This window comes from Marmota monax, unplaced genomic scaffold (genome assembly GCF_021218885.2).
Source record: "Marmota monax isolate L192 unplaced genomic scaffold, Marmota_monax_Labrador192_F-V1.1 WCK01_AAM20220418_F8-fsc00157, whole genome shotgun sequence".
NCBI lineage: Eukaryota > Metazoa > Chordata > Mammalia > Rodentia > Sciuridae > Marmota > Marmota monax.
Genome location: NW_026694573.1, coordinates 126,240 through 151,985, shown reverse-complemented (window position 1 = coordinate 151,985; position 25,746 = coordinate 126,240). Strand labels below are relative to the sequence as shown.

General features: G+C 53.2%; 1 protein-coding gene across 1 annotated transcript; it reads right to left on the bottom strand.

The window, feature by feature from the left end:
- Positions 1 to 25,466, bottom strand: Rtn4r (reticulon 4 receptor). The gene is made up of 2 exons (XM_046421285.2): positions 25,229 to 25,466; positions 1 to 1,695 (listed from the first exon to the last, which is right to left on the bottom strand). Exons 1-2 carry the CDS (start codon positions 25,248 to 25,250, stop codon positions 296 to 298), a joined length of 1,422 nt encoding a protein of 473 aa, XP_046277241.1. The 5' UTR covers positions 25,251 to 25,466; the 3' UTR covers positions 1 to 295.
- Between the last annotated feature and the right edge of the window lie 280 nt (positions 25,467 to 25,746).

Below are 25,746 nucleotides of genomic sequence, written 5' to 3'. Positions count from 1 at the left end.
TAGTTTTAAGAAAAGAGCTCTTTATTCCACATCGTCCAATATTTTTACACAAGTAAAATAAAATGCATATCTCTATATACCGCGATCCGGGTGGGAGACTGCGTTCTGGAACAAACGCTGCCCCAAACCCTGTAAACATGATGGGGTGGAGATGGGGTTGGGCTGGTGGGGAGGCGTCCATCAGGGAGGACTGGCCTGCCCAACGGGACCTGTCCCTGGCGCTGGCTGGCGACATGTTGGGAGACCCCCTATGTACACACACCTGGCTGCTGAGAGGTTCTGGGGTCGTAGCTGGTCAGCATGGTGCAAACATTGTCCACAGTACCAGCACAAGGCCAAGGGGCACAAGGCTGCAGGCCAGGGCTGGCAGGGCACCTGAACCCTCGGCATCACTTGTCCCGCTGCCCCCACTTCCCGCCTGTCCTAGACGACACTGACTGCGGGTGCGGTTCTTGCGGGAACAGCCTGGCCTTCGACGAGGACCAGTGGTGGGGACTCCTGGTGACTCAGACCCCTCTGGCTGCAGTGCAGTCAGTGGGGGCTCAGCAGAGCTGGGCAGGGTCCCAAAGGGAGAGTCATTGATGTGACGTGGGCCTGAGCTGTTGCCTGGTGGGCTGTCACCAGGTGGCACACGCCCCTTGAGTGCATTGCCAGCAGAGGCTGGCCTCCCAGATTCTAGCACCGAGGCCTTGTCTGCAGCGTCCGGTTGGCAGCATTTGGGCAGCCCCAGCAGCTCCTCATCAGTGGCCCCGCTGGTCCAGATGGGATGGAATGGCCTGGCTGCCACAGCACAGCCCTCTAGGTCATTGGCAGCCAGACGCTTGAGGTCACGGCCAGCCAGGCGCATGGGCAGGTTGCAGAGCACCTCAGATGAGGAACCTCGAAACTTCTGCAGCCAGGCCCAGAGTGGGCGTGCCCGGCAGTCGCATACCCAGGGGTTGTCATTGAGCCGCAAATACTGTAGAGCACGTAGAGGTGCCAGTGCCTCTGCAGGCAGCATTGAGAGGTTGTTGGCAAACAGGTAGAGTGTCATGAGGCGGCCAAGGTCACGGAAGGCGTGTGGGTGCACATAGGCCACACGATTCTGGTGCAGGAGGAGACGGTCGAGACTGTGCAGGCCACGGAAGGCGCGCTCAGGCACGCTGGGGATGCGGTTACCGTGAAGGAAAAGGTGCGTGAGGTTGCCCAGGTCACGGAAGGCATCGTCTGGCAGTGCCTGCAGCCCATTGTCTTGAAGATAGAGGTACTGCAAGGCAGCCAGGCCACGGAACAGGCCAGGGCCCAGTTCCTGCAAGCCACAGCGGTCCAGGTGCAATGTGTGCAGGCGGCCCAAGCCTTGGAATGTGGCAGGGTCCACGGTACGAAGCTGGGCATTGTCACTGAGATCCAGTTGCTCCAGGAGGGTCAGGCCAGAGAACGCAGTGGCATCAATCCGGGCCAGTGCATTGGAGTGTAGCCACAGGATGGTGAGATTGCGGCAGGCGTGGAAACCAGCAGCTGGCACATGGGAGATGCGGTTGCCATGCAGGAAGATGCGCTGGCTGGAGGCTGGGATGCCAATGGGCACAGCCTGCAGGCCTTGTTGGGGGCAGCTTGTTGTCACTTTGGGCTCATTGTAGCACACACAGGCACCTGGGCACGGTGCTGCCACCTGCCAAGCCTGTAGCCATAGCACCCATGCCAGCAGCCGGCTTCCTGTGGGTAGAAGAAAGGGTGGTTAGGGGTAAGAGATCCCTAAGGGACTGGGAGGCCATGTTGGGGCCAGGTCTGAGATGTGGCCTGGGATTTGGAGGTTTGGGGATCCTTGCTTTCATACTACATAGATGATGCTTGGCTATAACTTGCGCCTGGAGCCATACACTCTGGGAAACCATGTCTATAGACTCCCCACTGCACCCTTCCAGATACTCATACCCACTTATCAAAGTTAGCCTACTAGGTCACACAACAAATACCTATGTGAAGGACTATTGCTCACATCTGCATATACGTTCTTGGGACTCTAGTGAACAGAGTCTCCCTGGGCCTGGTCTCCATCCCCATATTCCAAGCATTATCCTGGTCTGCCTGCACCCAGCCCTCTAACAGCTTGCAGGCCATGCTGGAGAGGAGGAGACCAGCTCTTGGCAAACATTGTAGGACCACCCAGACTGAGCTCAGGGACTACTAGGAAGTGGGGTTCAGGTAGTGGAGCTGCAATCTAACCCTCATTCCTAGTCTGTCAGCTCCTGAGGTTTGGGTAGCTTATACAGAAATCCTCCTCCCAGATTGCAGAAGGAGGCACACTGAGGTTCAGAACCCTATGCCTTGCCTAGGCCCTTGTAGCTCTTGATAAACCCTAGCATCTGGGAGTCTGGGGAGCCGCCCTCATTTCACAATGGGGAGTTGTGATTTAATGAAAAAAACTGCAAATAACAGCCACTATGGGTTCCAGGGGGTATGGAGTGAGTCTACCAACTAGCACCTCTGCTATCACAGGAACAGGGGTCTGGGTATAGGAAGGGCATGGGGTGAAGGAGTACAGTCCCCATCCCAGAGTACCCTGCCCCCAGCAGGCTGCTCCCTCCTCCACACATCCTCCCTTTTAAGCACTTCCTGACTTGGCTTGGAACCCTTCCTGCAGCCTCCTCCCCTGGCCTCATTCTCTGCTTGATCCCCTCCCAGGGGAAGAGTTCACTCTTCCCAGCCAGTCACTGCATGGTCCCAGCTGCCCTCAACTCTCCAACCCAGGTGCACACTCAACTGGGACAGCCTCCCAGCAGCAATCTCCCCCTGCTCATGGTGTTGCACCCTCTCTTCCCTTGAAGGGACAGACACTCCTGGGCCTTCAGTGACTTCTCCTGGGGCTAGGGAGACCTGGCCTCAACAGCAGGGTCTATTATCCCACCATTAGATTCCCTGCCCCCTTTGAATGCTGAAGGTTTTTTCAGCCTGCCTCGCCTTCAGGAGTGAGTCTATTAAAATGTGAATCCCCTTGGGAGGGTTATGGCTTATCAGCTAACACTTGAGTTATCAGCTAACACCTTCGTTGACAGCTAACACCTTCCTTGGCAGCTAGCTAAGAGCAGGATTCTGCAGACAGGAGGCCGGCTAAGTGCTGGGGTTGGAGTCGAGAGGGAGAAGGGAGACAGCCATGGTCTAGCTTCAACCAGCCAGGACTGTGACCCTTGGGCCTTCCATGCTATGCTGGGCCCCCTGCCACAGGGGTCCTCTTCTACCTAGAGCACAACAATTGCTCTAAATCCAGAGTCCCAGCAAACCAGTTAAGTGTTAACAGTCATTAAACATGTCCCCAGGTCCTGGGAGCCTGTCCAGGAGTCTCCTCTTCTGAACTCTGCCTTGCTGGGTTTGGGGCCATTTGTTGGTCCAGAAAGTCAGAAGCCCAGGAACCCCAAGCCCTGGGTAACCTTCCCAAGGCTGGCTATGCATGAGAGGCATTTTGGCCTGATGTTCTATTTAAACTACTGACACCCCTGCTTCCTTCTTATGCATCTTCCCACAGTGTTTCTTTCACCTGCTGTCACAGGCAGGCACTGTGCTATATAAACGGTATTTCCTAGCCCAGGAATTCAGAAAGACCTGGGGCTGGTTGGGGTGGGGGCCCTCAGTGCTCACTGGTCAGGCTCACTGCTATGACTGGGCCATATCACCAGTCAAGCCATGCCACAGACTGTGCACATCACCAACCGTGGCATCCCACCAACCTCTCTGTGCCATAATGATAAGTTCTCTGTGCTACCTACCATACATGGTGACCATGTCCCTCACATCATGACTGAGCTAGGCTACCACTGCACTATGTCCTGTGGACCCCAAGACCTGAGGTGTGGTCTGCAAGTTCACTGGTATAGATGCCCATGTTGACTCCAGACTGAGCCACGCAGGGGAGGCAGGCAACTGGGAGAGTGGCCACGTGGCACTCAGCCCTGCTAGCAGCAGGTATCAGGCACAAAGACAAGGCTCTATTCCTGCCGAGACAACTGCTTTTTGGAAACCAACTTCTGAGAGTCGGCCCTCCGCACCGGCCCTGCTGTCAGCACAGCGGCCGGGGTGGGCTCTCTTCTGCTGCAGCCACAGTAATTGGCTCCAGCCTGGCCCCCCTTGGGGCCTGCCCGCTGGTCTCCATAGCAACCCCTCCGCTGAGCAAGCATGAGGGGGCATCTTTATATGAGATAATCAAACCCAACTTTGCGGCATTGGTTCGTATTCACAGTGGGGGCCCAGGGAATACAGAAAACCCAACCAGGCAGTCGGGAGGGTGTGCCCTGACCTTACGCCACGGCTGCCCCATCTGACCTCTTCCTGCTCTCCACCTTGGAAAGCAACCCCTCCCTACCCCCCAAAAAGCCTCACTGGCCCAACCCCCTGGCCTTTGTAGCCTTCTGAACTACAGGGCTCCTGACCTCCAGGGCCGGTCCCCTCCTTGCCTATCTCTCCTATTTTTCTCTCCAACCTGACCATTAATTCTCCCAGGAGATTCTGCCCTCTTCCTGGAGATCAGCCTGGCAACCCCTGCCACTCTCACCATCTCATTCAGGTCCCGACTCTCAGTGATCATCCAGTGTGAGTGTGACTCCAGAAACATCTGGGGAGAAAACAGACCTGCAAGGGCTCCAGTTCTCACACATAGGAACCACGTGGATTGCCCCTCAGACCCCTGCAGCCACCCCAAGGTCAGGCCAGCCCTGTGGCCACCTGAGCCTGTGCACAAACTGGTGCCCCTCTTGCTATTCTCAGGTCAATTCTTGTCAGACCTGCCAGGTGGGGGTCTCTTCCAGGGCTCTCCTCATGGATGGCCCCTCTGGCGGTGGGGCTGGGTCATGGCTAGGGGCTCCTAGGTCTGGTTCAGAAACCATGCTGGTATGAGGACATGGTTGGGAGAGGGCTATCCATCCTGCCCAGAAGGCATCGAAATTTCCCAGGAAGGACAGTGACTGGATACTAGTCCAGAGTCCCCCCAGGCAGCCAGATGGAATGGGATATAACTACTGAGCTACATACTATTCATCCTGCACCATCAGGTCTTATGAGCAAAAAGCCCAGGTTCACATTCACTGCAGGAGGGAGGGTGGAGGGAGGGAGGAGGGGGAAAGAGGGGAGGAGGAGAGAAGAGAGGGAGAAGAGGGAGGAGAGTGCGGAAGGGGAAGAAGGATGGGAGGAGGGTAGGGGAGGGAGGAGGGGAAAGAGAAGAGGGGAAGGAGATGGGAGGAGCCAGGAAGAGGAGGGCAGGGGCAGAGGGGAGGGGGCAAGGGGGATAGAAGGATGTGCTGAGGGAAGGAGGGGGAGCGGAGGGAGGTTTCGGGACTCACCCAGCAACCACAGGAGCACAGGAGCCAGCAAGCAGGCTGCTGCTGAGGTCAGCAGCTCACCTCAGCAGCCCACAGAGCTGAGGTGGGATTGGCATCTTTGGTGTCTTCCCCAGGGACCCTCTGTTCACAGCACCTCCTACTCTGTGCCTTCCCCTAGCCTGGGGACATCTCTGTCCCCACCTGACAAGGCCAAGAGACAGTTCAGGGCTGTCAGTATTACAAGTCCAGAGCATCAACCACCAGCTCAGTGCCCTAGTGTCTTCATACCTACCCCAAGAGAAACACCCTACAAAATCATTGGGAGATCGGACTAGCTGGATAAAAAAGCTTGAGGTGTCAGGCACTACATAAGAATCAGTTTTCTGATCAATATTACCAGTCTGTTTTCAGATTAGGAAACTGAGGCAGTGAATGGTTAAGGCCTGTCCTGCTCTTATCTCAAGACCATCCAGTAGGAAGGGAAGGGAAGGGCAGGAGCCACAGAGCGGCCTGAAGGTGACCTCTAAGAGAGTCCAGCCCACACACTAAGCTTGGCTTCTGTGTGGCCTGGGCAGGAACAGTGGCTGTGAGGATGCTGGGGTCCAGGATGCAAGCCTGTTGGGTAGGTACTGGGAGCACATGATTTTCTCTTGTGCCATTAGTGCCTGGAAGGGGACATTTTCAGGGAGGTCCTGAGCTGGGGCCCCCTATCCTAGAGGCTGGGGTCAGAAGGTTGTAGAGGGGTTGGGACATTGGTCATCTCAGGATTCATAGATCCAACAGATACCAACAATGTCCCTGTGAAGTGGTCACGTCACAGACCACAGTTACAAGGCAGAACAGCTCAGCACACTGAGACCAGAAATAGCTCTGGGCGGGGGTGGAGGGGCCAGTGTCATCCCCACACTGGAAAGGGTCAGGGCACCCCTCACTGTGCCTGCCCCCAACTCCTGCCAGCCCCCCATCACTGACTCACCACCCCCTACCAGCCATCTGTCCCCCTCATCCTCACTTCTCACATACACTACCCATCCTCCATCCATTCTCAGGCCTGCAGACACGTGAAGGGGAAATTCAAATTCCCATTGTGCTTCCTGTGCCCTTTCCACACCCTAAATGCTAGAGACAGGAGGATAGCAGCAGCTCTAGAGGGGGTCAGATCACCCTGTGTCTCCTAGGAGTGTGGCTCCCAGCCCCTGCTACACTGTCCAGGGGTTCCAGAGGCCCCGTTCATTATTGATCTTGGCTGCAGGGATGGGCATACATGTCAGGTCAATAATGGGCAAAGCCACCAACCATGGCAGGAGAGCACCTGACACAAGTTGAGATGCTTCAGGTCCAGCCATGTGCAGTGGGGAAACAGGACTAGTCTGGGCAGAAACCTACCTGCAATCCTACTATGACTGGGACAGAGCTGCTGGGACCAACTTGACTCTGCTAGGTGTTCCCTCTGCCCCTCTGGCCATAGGCCTTGCTCTTGCCCAGCCTGTCTGCTTTGTGACATTGGGATTTTACCTGAGAGAATAGGGTGCCTTTAGACCTAGGCCTGGGGCTAAGTCCCTAAGTCTGCTGATGACTCCTAAGGGTCAACTTTTGTTGACCCATTTTATAGATGAAGAAAATGAAGTTTGCTGGTTAGGGGGAAGCTAGAATTCCTACCCCAACCCCATGACAACAGGGGCACTGAAAGACTATTACCCAACACACCCTTAACCCAAGTTTTCCACCCTTCCCCCACCAAAGAAAAGAAAAAGCCAACACAGCACCCTTAGTGTCTACCTTGAGCCCTTTTCAAGCTAAGGACATGGAGGCTGGCAGGGGAGGGTCCTGGCTTGAGGGCCCCTTCACAAAGAGAAACACTGCAACAGAGGCCACCCACTCACTCACTCCTCCCTGTTTCCCTCAAACATAAGTCATGAGGTCCCTGCCCCAGGGTCTGTCCTGTGTGTTGCAGATGGAAGAAGAAGTATAATAGCAGGTGCCATTCACTGGGAGTGGGGAATGGGGGGTGTTATGGGCCAGAGTCAGCACAAGGAAGCATGAGGATGTTGGGGAGAAGCCCAGAAGTCCACTGTCAGCAGACCCTCTGGTGTATAGAGTTCACAATTCAGGATCCAGACTTCAGGAATTCATTCTTGGTTAAGGCTGAGCTGCCCATCCAAGGGCTCCAGAAACTCACCTGGTCATCACATGCTCCCATCTGATGCACATCTTGCTGGTCCCAACCTGTGAGCCTTACACTGGGGATCCATAAGTACCTGGAGGCTCTCTCTAAAGCCCCATACTGCCCTAGGACACAGATAGTTCAGGCTGGCCCAATTCCACGGACTCAGTCAATGTCTCCTTGAGCATTGGCTGGTAGCCACTCCTGTGCCTCCTTATTCAGGTGGCAGCAAACACCCACTGTCTAATTACCTGAAGGATTTTGTCTCCAAGATAGTTCACTATGGTCCTGTGGCTAATTTAGTCCAGCAACCAGCCTGGGATCCAGTCCTGAGTCCTCAGGAGAACTGATAAGGAGCTAGCCAGTAGCCCACATGCCCCTGCCCTTGGGAGTGGGGTTTTCAGAATGGAAACTCCTGTGCCATGGCCTGGGCTCCAGTACTGCTGCACACTTCCCCCCACATCCATCTGCCCACCCAGCCCCTTCCCAGGATACCCAGCTTGGCAGGGTCCACAGTATTGGGTCTTGCCCTCCCTTGTGCCCCACACCCACTCTCAGATCTAGCACCCTGACCTGAGCTGCTAACCCTGGATCTTCTGCTGACACCAAGCTGACCATTGCCTGTGAGGCTCAGAGTATCAGCTTCTGACAGGGATGCTTGAAGTACCCAGGTATGTACAAGGGGTATGTACAACAGGAACACATATTCAAAGGCACAAAATCAGACAATAAGAGTGCATGGGGGGAGCAAACAATGGGAGTAAATGCAGAGGGCACACACAATAGAATGCACAGTTAGCATGATTAGTATGCAAAATAGGAGAACATCCTGGGAACACAGAACAGGAGTAAGTATACTTAGGTCTTGGGCTGCTGGGGTTGCTATGTTGGGGCCACAAAGATCTGGGGAGCTGGTAGAGGGTCTACTCTCACAATAGTGGGAGGAAGTGGTTAGAAACCTCTCCATGTCTTCTTGAGCCCTCAGTACTTGTAAAACATGACCAGCCAGGCAGGTAGATGGCCTCTTCCCAGGCAGAATTCATTCTGCTCTGAAAAGTCACATACATGCAGATCTTGAGGCCACCCTCTGGAATCAGCCCATCCTGCCTCTTGTTAGGAGAACAGCCAGCCAGGCTGCCACTGGAGCCATCTAAGTATAGCCCTCGCCTGGCACATCCTCCTGACCAGGGGCTGCTCCTGCTTCCCAGAGGCCTTTGAAAGAGCTGAGGGAGGTAGCAGCACATGGCACATTGGCAGCACACAAAGAATCCCTGTGAGGGCTGGTGAGTGTGCCTGGCCAGGACAGGTAGGACACCCACTGCTGTAATTCCCATTGAGGTCGGAATGGTGAGACCAGAGAACCTAGGGTGCCAGAGGGAAGCCCTCATCAAAGACAAGGGGCTTCTTACCTCCTTTTCTACAAGCACTTGGCAAACTGGCTCAAGAATTGGCTGCTGCTTTTTGTAAATAATGTGTTTTTGGCATAGGCCACACCTATGTGTTCAAGTATTGTCTGAGACAACTCATTGGCAAGGATTGAGTTGTTAAGACACACCACCATGTGGCCCATAACACTGGGGTGATCTAGTGTTATACCCTTTACAGAAACAGTTTGCTGACCTGGTTTATGACTGACCCCCTGCTACATGTGGGTGATGCCACCTTCACTCTCACAATGGCCCAGTAGAAGCTACTCAACTTCTCACCTAATGAAAAGGAAAGCAAGGTTTGGAGAGGACCACTGTCTTGCTGAGGCCATGTGACTGAATGTGAAAAGCCAAGAGGCATCTCACTTGATGTGGTGTCAACCCTCCTGGAGACCTGGGCAAGGTTAGCTTCTCACTGGGTTGCGGGTGAAGGATATGAGGAGAGACGTACCAAATTCTGAAATACTGGGCAGGCCCATGGAAAAACAATTATTTTGCTGAAGAGGCTGTCAGGAGGCTTGTAACCAAACATGCATAAAAGGACAACTTAAAAATACAAAGAGCTGGGTGAGGTGGCACTCATCTGTCATCCCAGCAACTTGGGAAGCTGAGCCAGGAAGATTTCCAGTTCAAGTCCAGCCTCAGCAATTTAGCGAGGCCATCAGTAACTTCATGAGACTGTGTCTCAAAATTTAAAAATAAATAAAGAAATAAATAAAAAGGGCTAGGGATGGGCTCAGTGGCTAAACACCTCTGGGTTCAATCCCTGATACCAAAACAAACAAATAAACGAACAAGAAAGAGAATAAAACTAGTTGTAAGGACCAGTCAGCCATCCTAGGCACTGGGAGGAGGTACAAAGCAATATAGTCCTCACATGGGAGGAAAGGATGATGGCACTTCCAAGGGTGACAAATCTAGGGGAGATGGTTTCTGAGCAGGCAGTGGTTTAGCTGAGCTGGGCCTCTGGGGCCATGGCTTCTCCATGCCAATCTAACGCTCCCAGGATCCTGCTGAGGTTGGGTGGCCTCTTGTTATACCATGTTCCAGGGGCTCTGGCTAGTCACATCAAGGATGCTTGCTGACCTACTTGCACCAAGCTAAGTCCTTAGGGTGGGCATGGTCTGGAAGGAGTGTACACGTGCAGGTCAGTGCCTCTTTACAAACAGGCAGTTTTGGACTACCTTTGATGACCATGGGCTCAGCCACTTATGGAGTCCCATGTCCAGCATCATGAAGGGAATGTGGGCTGTTGAGGTGTCTTCTATTCTTGTCATTATTATCATCACTCCCACTACCACCATCATTATCTTCATCATCGTCATCATCACTGTCACTGCATTAGTCATCTTTCTATCACTATGACAAGATATGTGAGAAAATAAACTTCCAAGGAGGAAAGATTTATTTTGACTATGGTTTCACTCCATGGTCTTTCATCTCTGTTGCCTTTGGGCCTGTGGTGAGGCAGCACATCATGGTAGGAAGATATAGCAGAGGAAGCTGCTTATTTCATCAGCTAGGAAGTGAGAAAGAGAGAGAGAGAGAGAGAGGGGGAGGGAGGGAGGGAGGGAGGGAAGAGGGGCCAGTATTCCAGTATGTGCTTCAAGCCCATGCCTGCAGTAACCTAACTTCCTTCCACTAGAAAGATTCCATCTTCTAAAACGATTCTATACTTTCCAATACTGCCTCAGGCAAGAGACCAAGCTTTTAACACATGGGCCTTTGGGGTACATTTAGGATCCAAACTATAGCAATCATCAACACCATCACCACCACTATTATCACCATCACCACCATCTTATGCAAAGCTTTTGGATGAAGGGCAGTCTGGGGCAGACTTGGAACCACATGGAACACAGCCAGTCTCATACAAGGGCAGAGAGCCCCAAAGGCTATACAGACATCAGACATCCCTGGGTAGACGCCCTGGCCCAAGGAAATCCCATTCTAGCATCAGAGCCTTGAGGTCATACAGGGGCTTTTTGGATGAACATCTGTCTCCTAAGGAGGCACTGTCAGAACACTGTCATACCCCTAGAATCACCAGGGCCCAGTAGCAGGGCAGGGCAAGGGAAAGCAGAGGAAAGGAAGAGGGAAATGGTAGTCTCTGGTTTCTTTGGGACAGTCCACTGTGTGGATATTTCTTATTTCTGGAAGTTTCATGACATCCCCACAGTGCATTCTCCCATAGCACAGCGAAGAGGTGACTATCATCACCACTCTTCAAACAACAGTCTTGAGGCATGACAAGATCACCAGCCGGGCATCAGAGAGGCCAGGGGATAGGGCACATAACTGAGGCCCTAGGGTACCTCTCCATTATGATCAGAGCCAACTATGAGCCCCAAAGACCACACAGCAGGAAACAGCAACTACTCTGGGCACCCTGACGCCCTAAAGCACCTTATCCTTAACCCAGGCCTCCTTCCCTGGACTGGCAGAGGGTAGACCCTGGGATGGTTCTTTAGCCCTGGACTCAGATGCAGCCTTTGTACCCACTCTAAGACTAGTTGGAGACGTTGTCAGCCCCATCTGTCTGTAATCACACCAACAATATGAGGATAATGATGGGCTAGCACCCACCTCCCTAGGATCTCAGACATAGTCTCACCTAGGTCTGGCCTCTGTGAACAGTGTTCTGCCTATCTAGAGGCCAATCTAGGTCCTGGTACCTAAGACCAGTATAGGTAACCTTCTGGTGGGACCGTGGTCTTGCTATATGTAGGCAGGAGCTCAGCTGTGTCTAAGTTGGAGGAGGTAATGCTGGCCAGGCTGCATGACAAACATACCTACAGTCATTTCCCAATTTCAGTCTCAGCAGCGAAAGGAAGCTGGCAGATAAATCTAGAGCTCAGCATAGCCTGCCTCACCTTGAGAGATGCCCACCCTCACTCAGCATTAAGTTGCTGCTGCTTTGCATACAACACTGGTGGTCCCCTTCCTCTTCCCACCACCATGTTAGACACTGTGATCTATGTTAGAGACATGTGTTGTTCCCCTTCCTGAGATGATGGTGACACAGAGAACACCCTTGGAAAGGCAGGAAACAGGATTATGGAAATGTTTCCCCTATGGAAACATTCAGAGAAGGGGTCTTCTGGGGGTACCCAGGATAGCTCCTGCCTGATGCTTGAAACTTATCAGAGGATAAGCTTGATCTCTCTCCAAATTAGAAGAAAAATCTAATTAGTATCCTCCTACAGATAGAAGAGGATTTAAAACAAGAACAGGGTGCTATGACCAAGGAGCCACCAGAACAAGAAAGAATGTCTAGAAATTAAAAATAGAATTGCTAAAATTAAAAAAAAATCAATAGAAGGGTTGGAAAACAAGGTCAAGGAAATCTCTCAGAAAGAAAAATAAAAAGGAAGAAAAAAATGAATGAGATTCAGAAGACAAATATAGGTCAAACATCTGTCTTAGGGTAGTTCCATAAAGAGGAAACTGAGAAAATAGAGAATAAAAAAAATCAAAGAAATTATACCAGAAAATTTCCCAAAGATGAGAACCTAGTACTTCACTGTGCATTCATAACACAGGGATCAAGACAGGCCTGAAGCTTCAGGAAGAAAAGTCGATCACAAAAGATGCAAGGTGGCATTAGACTTCCCCACACCAAATTGAATGCCAAAGGAAAACAATAGCTTCAAAACTCTGAGGGGATACCTTTTTCAAAATGGCATTCTGGAGCCAGCCAATCCAGCTAAACAAATTTGCAGCCATGGGAGGATTCAGAGAATGTTCTTCACTATACCTTCCTTAGACTGTTTAGTTGGGGTTGTGCTTCAGCCTAAACAAGAGTGTAAACCTAGAGGGAAAAAAGTGCATACAGTGAAAGTTGGATGTAACCTTAATAGTGGTTAAGGGAATTCATGGGGGTAGAAGGAAAAGGGCCTGAGATCTTTCCAGGGAGAAAATAAGAAACCCACTATAAACTCTGACATGGGAAAGAATAAGCTCATGAAATGGGACAAGAGGGAAAACAAAACAAAACACCAAAAACCAAAGTCAAGTATAAACCCCAGGAAAAACCAAAGACCATGCAAGAGAGGGGCTAGTGTGGGAGCCTCAGAAATGCAAAGGTCATCATTAACAAAGGAAATGGGGGTAACAGTGGCTGCCTCCAGGGAGGACTGCAGGCAGGAGTTGAACAAACCAATTTTCCAGATCAATAGCTGGGTAGAGATTTTAACCTTGTGCAAGATATTGTTGACCAAAATGTTGTAGTTTAAAAACAAAAGCATGCATATTTGGCACTGAAATTTTAGATATAATAAAAAAAGAAAGGAAAGTGCATCCTCCAGAAGGTGGAGACAAATGTGGGTTAGAAAGTGTTGTCTCCGAGGTGCAGCAGGAAAAAGCCCCTGCACACACAGCCTTGGGTATCTGGCATCTGGGGCAGAGTCTGAGCCCTAAGCACTGCTCTGTGACCCCCCCAACTAAGCTAAGTGTGGTTGAAGACACATCAGGTATCCAAGGACACTCTGGGCTCTTGGTTACAGAGGCTTCTGCAATCCAGACACTTGAAGGGCAGCTTCTGGCCTAAAATTCTCTGTGCTCAAGCTTTCTTTGCCACTCCTCCTTGATCTGCCTGATGTTCCTTCATGGCCACCTGGCCCAGCCCCTAACATCCTGACAAATACTCACTCCTGGACCCCTCCTCATCTTTGCCTGCTTCTGTCCTCTGTCACAAGACACCTCCCCCACCAGGCTGGTGGGTCACTCAGCAGGGGTCACCTTCCACTGGAATAGGGTCTGCAGCCACTGGGCCTTAGACCTGACCTTGGCTGGAAATGAAGAAGCATCTTCCACTTCTGTGAGAGACCCCAGTGCATTCCTGCAACACAGCTTGCTATGTGCTCAGGCAAGGACAATGTGAATAAGTAATTGCTCTTTTATTAACGAGTGATAAATTATTCCTATATGATTGTGTGTGATAACTCTTGCTTATTTGAAATCAATTTGGGATGGAAATTGTTGGCGGCTTCTCACCTGCGCGGGTGGGAGGCCCAGGCGCCACTGCCTCCTAGAAAAGGAGGTCAGTGTATTTTGGCTACATCCCTACATCCTGAGGCTGACATGTGTACTGGGTGCTCCTGCAGGAATGAGGGAAAGAGGGTGGGATGCCCTAGGGCTGTGGAGTAGGTGGAGGCAGGGAACTTCTAGCTTCATTTCCTTAGCACCTTGGTCCAGGACTCAGGAGGGGGTCAGCTCAGGCTCCCAGCACTGCCTCTCCCACCCACCTTACCCCCTTGCAGTTCTTAAAAGAGGCCTGATCCAGTCTACTGGCCCAGGACACAGATGCTCCTAGGGCTGAGGAAGGACCAGCCTCAGAAAGGAGACTCTAAGCCCAAGGGACCACCAGTAGCCATAGCTGAGCCACCAGGAATCAGTGGCTATCCCCAGATCTTACTGTACTCATTCCTCCCAAGTAACCCCTGAGGATCTATACTGTCTGATCTTTCACCCCAGAGGACACATCTACCTCCTAGTTGCCCTCCCTGGACCCCTTGCTCAGGTTACCCACAGGCTCTCAATTATCAAACCTGAAAGACCTTTTGTCTTTTTCCTAGTAATTGTCCTAACGATTTCAGAACACAGCCACCCTATCTCTTCCCTTTCTCCTCTAGCCAAATACAAAAGGGTCCCTGGAAAGCCTAGGTCTGGGTCAGATATACCTGTCCTCCCTGCACCCAATGTCCCTGGCAGGTCTCCAACTTCCAGAGATTCCCAAAGCCTCAGCCTGCTAGGAGCAGTGCCCTGCACCCTAGCCCAGGCCTCAGTACCTAGTCCTATGAATGCACATTTAAAACTCTACATCCTAATCCACCAGCAGTGACACCTCCCTGCCAGGCCAGGCCCTCAGAAAGCCTGCCCACTTGCTCCTATGAACATTCCTTCATCCCCTCATTGTGGCTGCAGCAAACCAGTGAGACTCAGATACCTCCAAGCCCACCTATGTGGCCCAGCTCAGGCCCATCTGGAGCTTGGATTTCTTATCTGTGAAATGAGAGGACTAGGGATACAGACGGGCAGATCAGTGGACCAATCCCAGGGTCCTCCTGACATCCACCCTCTACCTCCTGTCCACTGCCAGGGTACCCATTCTACCTCATTCTTCCTGCTGCTCAACTTAGCAGGCCTCTGCATGGCTTGTTTCTGTTGACTGTCCCTAGTCTGTGGGCTCCATGGGTGCAGTATCATGGTTGACTAGCATGCTGTAAAATGTCACAAAGTTGCTTTTGGTTTATTCTGGCTGGTCTCGTACTAATGCTAGAACAGGTGAAAGGGTGGGTGATTCATGAGTCTCTATGGCACAAGGTCCCTACCTATAATCCTGCAGGGAGGCCCTGAACTCTGTCTCAGGCAGGCCCTGCAGTATCTCTGCGCTCATTCCATCACATGGAAAATGGAGATCACAAGATTCATCTCACAGGGTGCTATAGGGCCACATATATACAGGGCAAATGCAAAGAGGAAATGCTTGACTCATCATCCCAGGAGTTGGCAGCCTTCACCATTGTCCCCACTCTATAGAGAAGAAAGCCAAACCTAGATTCCAAGGTCAAGTTGGAGCTAGAAGGGGCATTGCTGGCATCTGATGTAACCCTAACTCTGGCACACTAACTGTTCTGCGAGGCTCTGGCTTTCTCATGACTGCTTTGCTCAGGCAACTCCCCTCCTCCAGTGCCTGCCACAGTCTCAGGCATATTCCCCCCAGGCCACTCTTCTCCTGGACCCCTCAGGAGGCTGGACTCTTCCCAACTCCCCTTTTCATCTTAAGACAGTCTTGCTCCAAGGACGTGGAAAGCCTGCCTGGGGCCATTATCCATTCCCATCTGTGGAGTACATGGTGGGGAAAGAGCATCAATCTGGCTGAGTGAGGTCTACATACACACTGGACCTGGTAGCCCCACACAAGGTGGGGAAATGATGTCTGGTACCTAGCAGGAAATGAGCCATTAAGATTGGGAGCTTATAGGTCTATAGTTTCCACTGCAGAGCAACATCCTGCTACCCCCAAGGGCCCTTATTACAGCTAAAACCCAGTGACAGCATGATGAAGATTGTCATGTGACCTATGTGCTTGGGATCCCAACTTCAGAGTTCCCTGGACATCCTGGGACAGTGATGGTATCCCAGGTGGAGTGATTAGGATGACTAACTGGAAGGGAGTTTAGCCAGAGAAAGGAACAAAGGTGTTCCTGCCTTGTGCCAAAGCTGAGGCTCAAATGTGCTCTGTCCTAAAAGCAGGGGGTAGAGACGCTGGGACCCTGGGGTCCGACTGTGACAGAGGTTCTGTGGGTATGGAGGGAATGGGCAGGCCACAGTGTCAGGGAGGGCTCCATTGCCTTGGGGGCTGGATTGCAGCTCCGGCAGCAGGTGAAGAATGGAGTCCATTAGGGCCACCATCTGTCTTGGCCGTGACGGGTCCTCCCGGTGACATCCGGGAGGTATGTAGATGGAATATCTTTATGGGGAGAGTTTTTCTTTTGCCAATTTTCGAACAGGAAGCCAGACACTTGTCACACCTGTCCCTGTGTCAGCCTCTGTCTGACATAAATTGGGGCCGAGGCAAGGAGATGAAAGACAGCCTGGACACGGCCCAGTGTGCAGGGGCCACGTGTCAGGCCGTGGAGCACAAAGAATCACTGGCAGACCTCCCGCTGGGATGGTGGTGGGAGGGTAAGTTCTTCATCTATTCCTCTCCCCCAACCCCTCCCCACCTAAGGCCAGGCTAACCCACCCTCTACATCTTCATGCAGTGCCCCACTCACTCCCTTAGTGCAGGGGGCTGTTTAGCATCTTTTAGCCTTTTGCTCTGGGAATTCTGGCAGCCAGGGACCACTCCCCTTTGGCCAGCAGCTTCAGTACCTCTATGAGACCTGGTGGGGGCCCTAGAGTTCTCTCCACAAGCCCTGATGGCACTCACACTACCACTTCTCTTTCTCATGGATTTTCGTAGCATCTCTTTGGAACCTGGGGAAGTCTTGAAAGCAGACTATGTTGCAAGATTCTCAGGGTCCCTGCTGACCTAGAACTGATGCCAGGAATAATTCACTGAGAGAATAGGGGGAGAGGTCATTGACTCTAGAGACTCCTTCATGGTAGAACCTGCCCAGGATCTGTTCTCTCTCCACTGTATGTGCATCATGATACCTGTTAATCCCACAGAGGGTTGTGGGGGTGTGCTCCCCAGGGGATGCTGCCAATTCACCTGCTAAGCCACACTCAAGATCATAGCCCTCATGGACTCTGCAGGTGGGGCAGGAGAATCTCCCACCTAAGAGGATATGAATAGTCCTGTTGCTTCCTTAGATGTCCCTGGAGGGTTCATTTGTAGCCCTCAAGGAGACCTGAGAGGCAAGTCCTAGGCACATAGGCCACATACCTCATCCCTTGTAGGCCAGTGAGTACTGGAAGATAGGGGCTGGGCAAGGTGTGACTAGCCAGCTGTGTGCTCTCTGAGGACAAAGGGGACTGAATGTATCCAGGGAGACCTGAGGCCTCCACCAGGGTAGATGAGAGAAGCTGACAGTTGAGAACATATGGGGAGGGCACTTGATTGGGCTTGATGAAAGGGGAGGTACACTAGGGCCAACTCCTAGGTTCCTGGCTGGGTACAGCATGCAGACAGGTAGGGCCAAGAAAGCTGGGTGTGGCACCTCTTGGGATGGCCCACAATCTTCCCTTAGTCTTTCTGGTGGCTGGCCAATGCTGGGGAGGCAGCATACTCCATAGCCCAAGGAAAGAGCTTCTGGGGTGGAGGCCATACCCAGAGGACAGGTGGGCCAGCCTCCCACTGCCCAGACCTCCTACAAGGACTAGGCAGGACTACATGCAGCCCCTCCCATGGCACCATCAACCAAACCAGCTCAAAGTGAATGGTGGGACAAAAGCCTCCAAACTTTCAAGACAGAAAATTTCAAATGTCCCTCTAAGCACAAAGTTCCTATGGCCATACTCCTGTTCAGGGACTTGAGCTAAACCTCAGTTTCCTCACTGAGAAGTGGAAACACCCCTCTCCTCTGGAATCCCCAGATGCTAGACCTGCCTGGAACCTGTGCAGCCCCACCCTCATCCTACTATGACTTAGGTCCCATTTGGGCTCTCCACAGCTTGAACCAATGCTTTACTCCTCATAGAATGGCCAGCATAGACCTTGATGGAAAAGAACCTGTGTGGGAGAGGCCAGACAAGAGTTCCTTCTATGTGCCTTCCACAGCCCAGCAGAGGTTTTTGCTCCAGGAATCTTTGTAGGGTACACATGCCTATCTCCTTTGGCTGCCTGGGTTGTACCCTGGATTTCCTTGGAGCAGGACAGGTAGGAAGGAGGCTCAGGGAGATAGGGGCCTCATTTCCTATTAAGGGGCCTGAAGTGCCATCAACAGTCTCAATTTCCTCAGTGAGTTCCCAAGCTCAGGGCATGAAGTATAGGAGGTTTTCTAGAGTGCATAGGAAGGAGTCCCAGGAACTGGCCAGAGCATCCAAAAGAATTTCTCAGGATCCAGGCACTATAGGCAGCACTCCCTCACCAGTGAATCCACCTTCATACCATCCATGTACGGAAGGGAGGCTGGGGGTAGAGGCTGGGGGTAGAGAGCCCACCAACTAGCCCACGCTAGACAGCCAGCCCTAAGGGTCCCTGGCTTTGGCATCTCCCAGAGCTGACTCCGGGGCATAGAGGAACCCAGGCATTTTTGGTGAGAATGCTGCTTCTTACTGACAGTTGCCACTTGGGCCCTCCCTATATGGGGTGCTGCAGATATATCCACCCCAATTTTAACGGCTCTCTGCACTCTCATGCCAGGGTTAGACTGTTTGGGAGACATGGAGATGGGGTTACAAGAAATAGCACCTGGAGCTTCCCCCAGCAAAAGTTGAAGAAAAAGTTCTTACATGAGACCCTCTGGCTCAGGCCCTGAAAGTAAGGAGAAAAAGTTTCACCTAGAGGCAGCCTTGGGAGGGTTTAGGCAGGAAGGGTGGAAAATACCATCTTATTGGAAAATAAGATGGTAGGCAGGGGTGTCTGTGGTCTTGAGCCAGGAGGTGGAGGGGGTGATCTAATAAGGCAGGCCTGCCATGAGGAATAAAAGGGAATGGTCAGGGAGAAGATCAGACTTTGTTCAATGAACCTGTCTTTGGGGATAGGTAGAGTGGGCAGGCCAGGATTGTGGGGTTGGATGTCCAATACAAAGGATATGATATCACATAGACTGAATTTGGGGATCCTGGATGCCCAGTGGAGTGCAGCTGTGTACAGGGGTGATGTGGAGCTGTTAGAAGGAAGTAGCCAAGGGAGTCCGAGACCCTCTGTTCAGCTGCATAGGTTCCACATATGGCAGGGAGGTGGTCAGCATTCACTGAACAACCTTCCAGATCTGAGAACCAGTGCAGAGCCCAGTGACAAGACAGGCTGAGCTGTACGTGGTGGGGGAGGGATAGGGGGCCAAGTAACCATGGTGAACATGGATTCTCAGCCAGCCTAAGACTTTTTCTGCCTTCCATGTTACTCACTATTTTTACTGAGCACCTACAGTGTGCAGAGTCTGCTCCAGACCTTGGAGCTGCTATGGGATGCTACAAGCCAATCTTCATCCTGGCCCTGCACCCATCCCCACCTAGCTCCCCCAGAGCCCCACACCCGACAATCCCAGGACTTGTAGTATTTCCTACTCATGAGGGCACTGAGCCAGGAACACCACCTCTGGTCAACAGCCGTGGATTATAGATGAGGCCTCCAGTGACCAGGGAAGGGCAGTGCTACCCAAGGTCACACAGCCAGCCAGTATTGCACAAGCTGATCCTATGGCTGCCCAGACTTGGGGGAGGGGGGAATTTCTGGCAGGTCCCTGAGCCGGCCCCATCTGGGCCCTGGCAGGAGGGTGAATAAAAGCAACATCTTAACAAGGTCACAATGGCTGGGACAAATTGAGGACACAGTGCTGGGGACCTAGGCAAGCAAGGAGCAATCTGAGAGGGCTCCCGGGAGGTGGTGAGGGGCCTGAAGTCCCACCCTGGCTTAATTCCCTGGGTCCTCCAGCCTCCTTAACCCCATCCTCTTTCTTGATGGGTCCTTCGCCCAGCTTCAGCCTTGGCCTGACATTTCCCGTGACATTTGCTGCAAAGAAATAGAGTCATAAATCCAAAGGTTAAATTTGCACATTGCCTTGCACTGCTGGGAAAAACTATGATCCCTCCACCCATCAGGAACCCCATGGGTGTAGATGTGTGTGTGGGATTGCCCACCTATCTCAGGGCCTGTGCTTGCTGAGGACCCAAAGGTTTCCCCCTCCACTTCTCTAAGGCACCCCAGTCACCAGGGCCCCAAGTGGGTTCCTGGGCACAGCAGGCCCTGAAGTTTGGCACATAGGAATGTCTATCAGAGAGAATATTACCTACCCCACTCTAAAACCAAGGCCCTGAGATATTCTGCAGTAAAGAAGAAAAGAAATATTTTCAGCACCATTTAACCCAACTGATCCCAAATTTGACCATAAAACCCTTGTTTGACATCTACCAACTGTGGAGCTTCAATTCCATGGACTGTGATTCATGAGAGCCAGTTAAGAATGCTGAGGTATTGACTGGAGGGCCAAAGAGCACCCCTGGGCATGAGACAGGCTATCTGAATGAGGCTAAGCCAGTTCTTAACACCCCTACATCCCAGAACAGCCCAGGTCCATGTATCAGAGTGCTGAACGGGGCTCACTGCCTGCCAGGTCCAACTGGGCTGACCTGGGAACTCTGGTTTCTGTCTACTCAGCAGCTCTCCAAGGCTGCTTAGGAAGGTCTACCAATAGCCTCTGTCTCCTGGCCCCACTGCCTGGGTCTAGCTACCCTGAGGAGGGTAATCAGGGACCATGGTCAGCCTCCATCAGAACAAGACAGTCAGAACAAGGCATTAGACTGCCATCAAAACAGGCAGGTCAGTGCCACCATCATTTCAGTCTCTATCCTCCCACAGCAGGGCAGGGCCATGGACTCCACCGGAGATAGGGAAGACTATTAGGACGTAGCTGGTGAGGCTGGAAGCTATGTGAAGAGGGTAGGAGAGAAGGGGCCCTGAAGCAACCCCTGCAGAGATGGCCATCCTTAGAGCTGAGAACCTGCTGGGGTACATGTATAAGAGGAGAGCTGCATCTCTAGAGTCTGGCTACATGGCTGTGGCCAGTATAAGAGGCCAAGGCAGGTTTAAATAAATAAATTATGGTGCATTTTCTGGAAGGGATTCCACACATACCAGTAAAGGATGATGAACAAGAATAGTTTCCGATGTGCAAAATGTTTAAAATACAGTGACAAAAGAAGAAACTGCAGCCCAAAACACCCGGTGTGGTGGGACCCAGCCAGGCCCACGCACTCCGGAGATGGTGTAGAGAGACACAGGGGTGTGGGACTGTGTGCCCACCCTGCTGGCTGGGCTTCCAGTGGTAGCTCTGTGACTGTCTGTCCTTTAAAGCACTTAACCCTAGGGGAAGATCACTTTCCTTCATGTCTGGTTCAGAGTAGGGTCTGCAGACCAGGAATGAATGGACGAATGAGTAGATGGTGGTGAGCAAATGCAACATCTAGAATTTGGTCACAAGGAGGATGCTAGCGACCTTGATCAGGTATGGGTGCACCTAGCTACAGGGCAAGGACACTAAGAGGTGCAGAGACTGGCCCCTGAGAGAGTACTCATGGGGCTGGAGAGGAGGTAGGGTGCACAGTTCTTAGGGCTTATACCATGGGTGGCTACTGAAAGTTGGGCAGTCCTGCCTGAAGGTCAGAGGTCAGGGTCACCAGGCTGGGTACCTGGAAGCATGAACTTCACTGATCAGGCACAACCAAGTACCTAGGGCCCTCAGTAACCCTATGACAGGGTTGGGGTAGGTGTCACTTGCTCATTTACTCCTTCCACTACACACACACAGACACACAGACACAGACACAGACACACACACACATATTCTCTCTCTCTGTCTCTCTCTCTCATTCAATGTCTTTTTTCTCCTGACCCTTCTTCCGGATGCACAGACTGAGAACCCCTGAGGAGAAATTCTAGGCCACAGGCCCAGGGCTGCAGGAGGGCTCATTCTGCCTCTCTACCATCCTGGCTTTGCCAGCTGGACCCCTTTTGGTGTGTACTGGCTGCCATAGGCATCCATGCCACAAAGCCAGAATTTCAAGCCAGGGCAGGAGCAAGGGGTGGGGGAGGTGCTCGGGATTGGGCAGTAGAGGGAGGGTGAGCCCAGGGCCTGAACACTTTTGGAAGTTTTGGTTCCACAAGCCCTGACCCTCACAGACAGCTAATCACTTGCATCAAAACGAGCAACAAACTGTGCCCTTCCTCCAGTTGAGAACTAGCCCCCAGTCTCCTAGGATGGCAGGATCTCCCCCATTCAAGGGCCCCAACCCAGCCTTGTGATGGGGGTTCCTCTACAGATCTTCTACAAGTCTTCTTGCTTGTTGACACCTGCTGGGACAGACTTCACTCCCTCTTCCCTCTCCCCTCTCACTCCTTTGGACCCAGGAAGAGGGCCAGTCCTGATTGAAGAATCCCCAGAATAACAAAACAGGTTCAGTGGTTCTATAGGACCCTCATTGGCGAGGGGCAGAGGGACAGAGCTGCCCCGGCTGAAGAAAAGTGTTTTGCAGTGTCTTTGCTCCCTAGATGCCCTCCACCTTCTCTGTTACCCCTACTCACTAGTGGCCTCCAGGGGAGTTGTCTGCCTCAATGGGCTTTTATAGCTCCATCTGTAGATGTCTCTCCCTCTCTATCTTTTTTTGTGGTACCAGGAATTGAACTCAGTAATGTTCTGCCTTTGAGGTACATCCCATCCTTCCTTCCTTTCTTTCTTTCTTTCAGACAGGGTCTTGCTAAGTGGCTCAAGTTAACCTCAACTTGTGATCCTCCTGCCTCAGCCTGTGTACAACCACGCCCCCAGGGTTCCATCTATGAATGGGGAGGAGGGAGGAGCCTGGTTGGTAGTGCAAGGGTTTCAGGCAAACCTCTGTTGACTGATGGGTCAGGGAGAGGTGTCTGAGGAATTTTGAAGGTAGAAAATGGGGGTCAAAATTTCACAGGAAAGCTGGGCCAGCCCCACCAGGCATCAGCCTTGAAGTGCCCCCCAAACCACTGATTATTGACCCATGTTACAGACAAGAAAACTGAGGCAGGGAGAGGTGACTTGTTACACCCAAGGTCACACTGCTAATGGATGGCTGAGCCTGGACCCAAATCTAGGCCACTATTCTTCTGCCATGCCATACCCAGGAATCAGGCCCTGTGAGCTCCCCTTTACCAGGTGGAGTCTGGGTGCTGACCACCACCTAGCTCAGCCCCTGGTCTGGGAGCTCGCTTCTTCCTTACCTTGGCTGAAGCAGTACTCACTTTACAGACAGTAAGGCTGAGGCTTAGTAAAGAGTAATGGCCAGTCCTACTGCTCAAACCTCTATTGGCATATTTTACCTTCACACAACCTACAAAGATGACCTACTTGTTCCCAATTTACAGATGAAGATACTGGTTGTGGCTGGGAGACAGGCGTGTGGCTCTGCCTTTCTGAGCCCCCTCTCGGGGCACTATTCACCATAGCAAGTGGATCACTATCACCCTTATCTGTAACCTGCACCAGCCTGGTGTCCATCCCCTCAGCATTTCATACAATACCTGGTGCAGGTGAGACCACCTGAAACCTCTCACCTGAAGGCTGCCACCAAGGAGAAATGGAGATGCTGAAGGCAGGGCCTCCCTGAGGTCATACTGGGTCATCTGCCCTAGCTGGCTGCAGCCACAGTCAAGTACATCCAGGGTTTAACCTGTTTGTCATGATGTTGACCTCGAGGTTTGAAATGGGCGCCCAGGTGGATTCAAGCCCATCATCAGCCACTACTTTGTCCCAGCACTGGTGGGTGGGGAAGAGGTTGGAAGACACTGCACCTCACCCCCTAGGATGGGGACACTGAACAAACCTCCACTTTACTTTTCCTGGGCTTCTGCTCCAGATTTGGGTAAAATTCGGCCATAGTTCTCCTGGTTACCCACACAAGGAGCACCCACACCCCGAGGCAAATCAACACATGCCGATATGCTCACAGGCACACATGGTCATGCGCTCAGACACACACGTGCAGACGCATACCATGTTACACACACACACACACACACACACACCCAAGGGACTTTGAAGGGGAGACTCCAGAATGTACAGATGGACATGGGGCTGAGGCTTTCTCACTCTTCTGTCTGTGTGTCCCTGATACCCTTCCCCCACAATACATGAACATGTAGGTGTGAAAGTGGGTTCTACTTATGGGCCCCAGCATGTGCCAAGCATGGAGAGCATAGCAGGCATGCTGCATGCATCATGTGTGGACGTGGGCGTGAAGATGGGGCAAAGACATGGATATGAACCCTGAATCTGAGTGCACCCATAATGTTTGTACATGTGCACACTGGGGCAGCACTGGCATGCATGTGCATGTGGGGCGTGCAAGTGTGCAGCCCACACAGACATGTGCACGTGCAAGGAAACGTGTGTGCAGCTTGCGGCACAGTGGACGTTAACAGGCCAGCTGGGATGGACACCTGGGACAGGTTGTGTGCCCACCCCAGCTCCCCCAGGCAGGGCATACCCAACCCACATGAAGCCCACCCTCCCTTGCCCCCACTGCGGGATCCTTGCACCCGGTGGGGGGAGGGGTCCCACAGGGCTGTCAGAGAAGACAGCCCCCCAATACCCCTCATACTTCTCAATCAAGTCCTGTAAGGGACCTCAGGCTGCAGACGGTGGGGGGCGTTGCTGCCTCCTCTCACCACCTTCCTTATGAGGGCAACGCTGGAACCGCCCTGTCCCCCACGCCCTCTACTGCCGCCAGCGTCCCCCTTCACCCCCATTTGGCCTGACCCCAAGAAACAGGAGGCTCTGAAGTGAGTCGGGAGGCCAGGAAGATGCCCCCACCTGCACTCAATACCCACGTTTCTGCAAATCCTGCTTATTAACCCCTTCGCGGTCCGGGTGCTCCGAGGCCGGACCCCACCCTTTTAGTCCGCAGCCCTCACTTAGACCTGGCCCAGACCTGGTTCAGGGACACCAGAACCACCGCCCCCAGCCCCGCCGTCGCCGTTAACTTTCTCGGAAAGCAGCAACTTTTCCTGCTGCCGCCGGCTCCGCCCTCCCAGGGCCGGGGCGCCCACAGCCCCAGCCCAGCACGGCACTGCGGTGGTCCTCCAAGCTTCCTGGCGACCCCTCCCTCTGCTTCTGCAAACCTGGACGGCCCTGAGCCTCCGAGAGGGGGCAAGCCGTCCCCCTTCCGCACCCGCAGCTCCAGCCCCGCTCGGGCGCTGCACGGACACTCACCTCCGGCGGACGCCCTCTTCATCTTAGGGGTCGGGCGAGGCTCGTCGGGGACCGAAAGTCTCTTCGGGGCGGGCGCCCGTCTCCCCGCGGCCGGGTCCGCATCCAGGCACTGCCGCTCCGGCCCGGCCCCGGCCCGGCCGCGGGACGAGGCTCGGCGCGCTCCTCTCCGCCCGGCTTGGGCTGGGCTCGAGGGCCGCGGGCGCGCAGGGCGAGGGCGGCGGCGTGGACTAGCGGGGCGCTAGCGGCGCGGGCCGGGAGCGGATGAATGTTTTATGGGATCATGTGGTTTGACGCGCGAGGAATCCGCCCGGTCCTTCCGCTGGCCGGGGCGGGGCGGGGCGGGCCGGGGCGGGGCCTCGCGGCGGGCGGGGCGCTCACCTGGGCGCGGGCCCAGGGCCGGTGGAGGGTGGACAGTGAACCCTGTGGGGGCCGTGGGCGGTGCAGGCGGCGCGGGCTGCCTGGTGGACTGGGGCACGAAGGCCGGGCCGCAGGAGGCGCTCAGCCCGCCTAGAGCACCC

What these genes read in the sequence shown, in the direction of transcription:
- Rtn4r (XM_046421285.2), bottom strand. Translation starts at nt 25,250, where the DNA reads ATGAAGAGGGCGTCCGCCGGAG. An exon ending in GAAGAGGGCGTCCGCCGGAG is followed by an intron (nt 1,696 to 25,228) that starts GTGAGTGTCCGT and finishes TTCTACCCACAG; the next exon opens with GAAGCCGGCTGCTGGCATGG.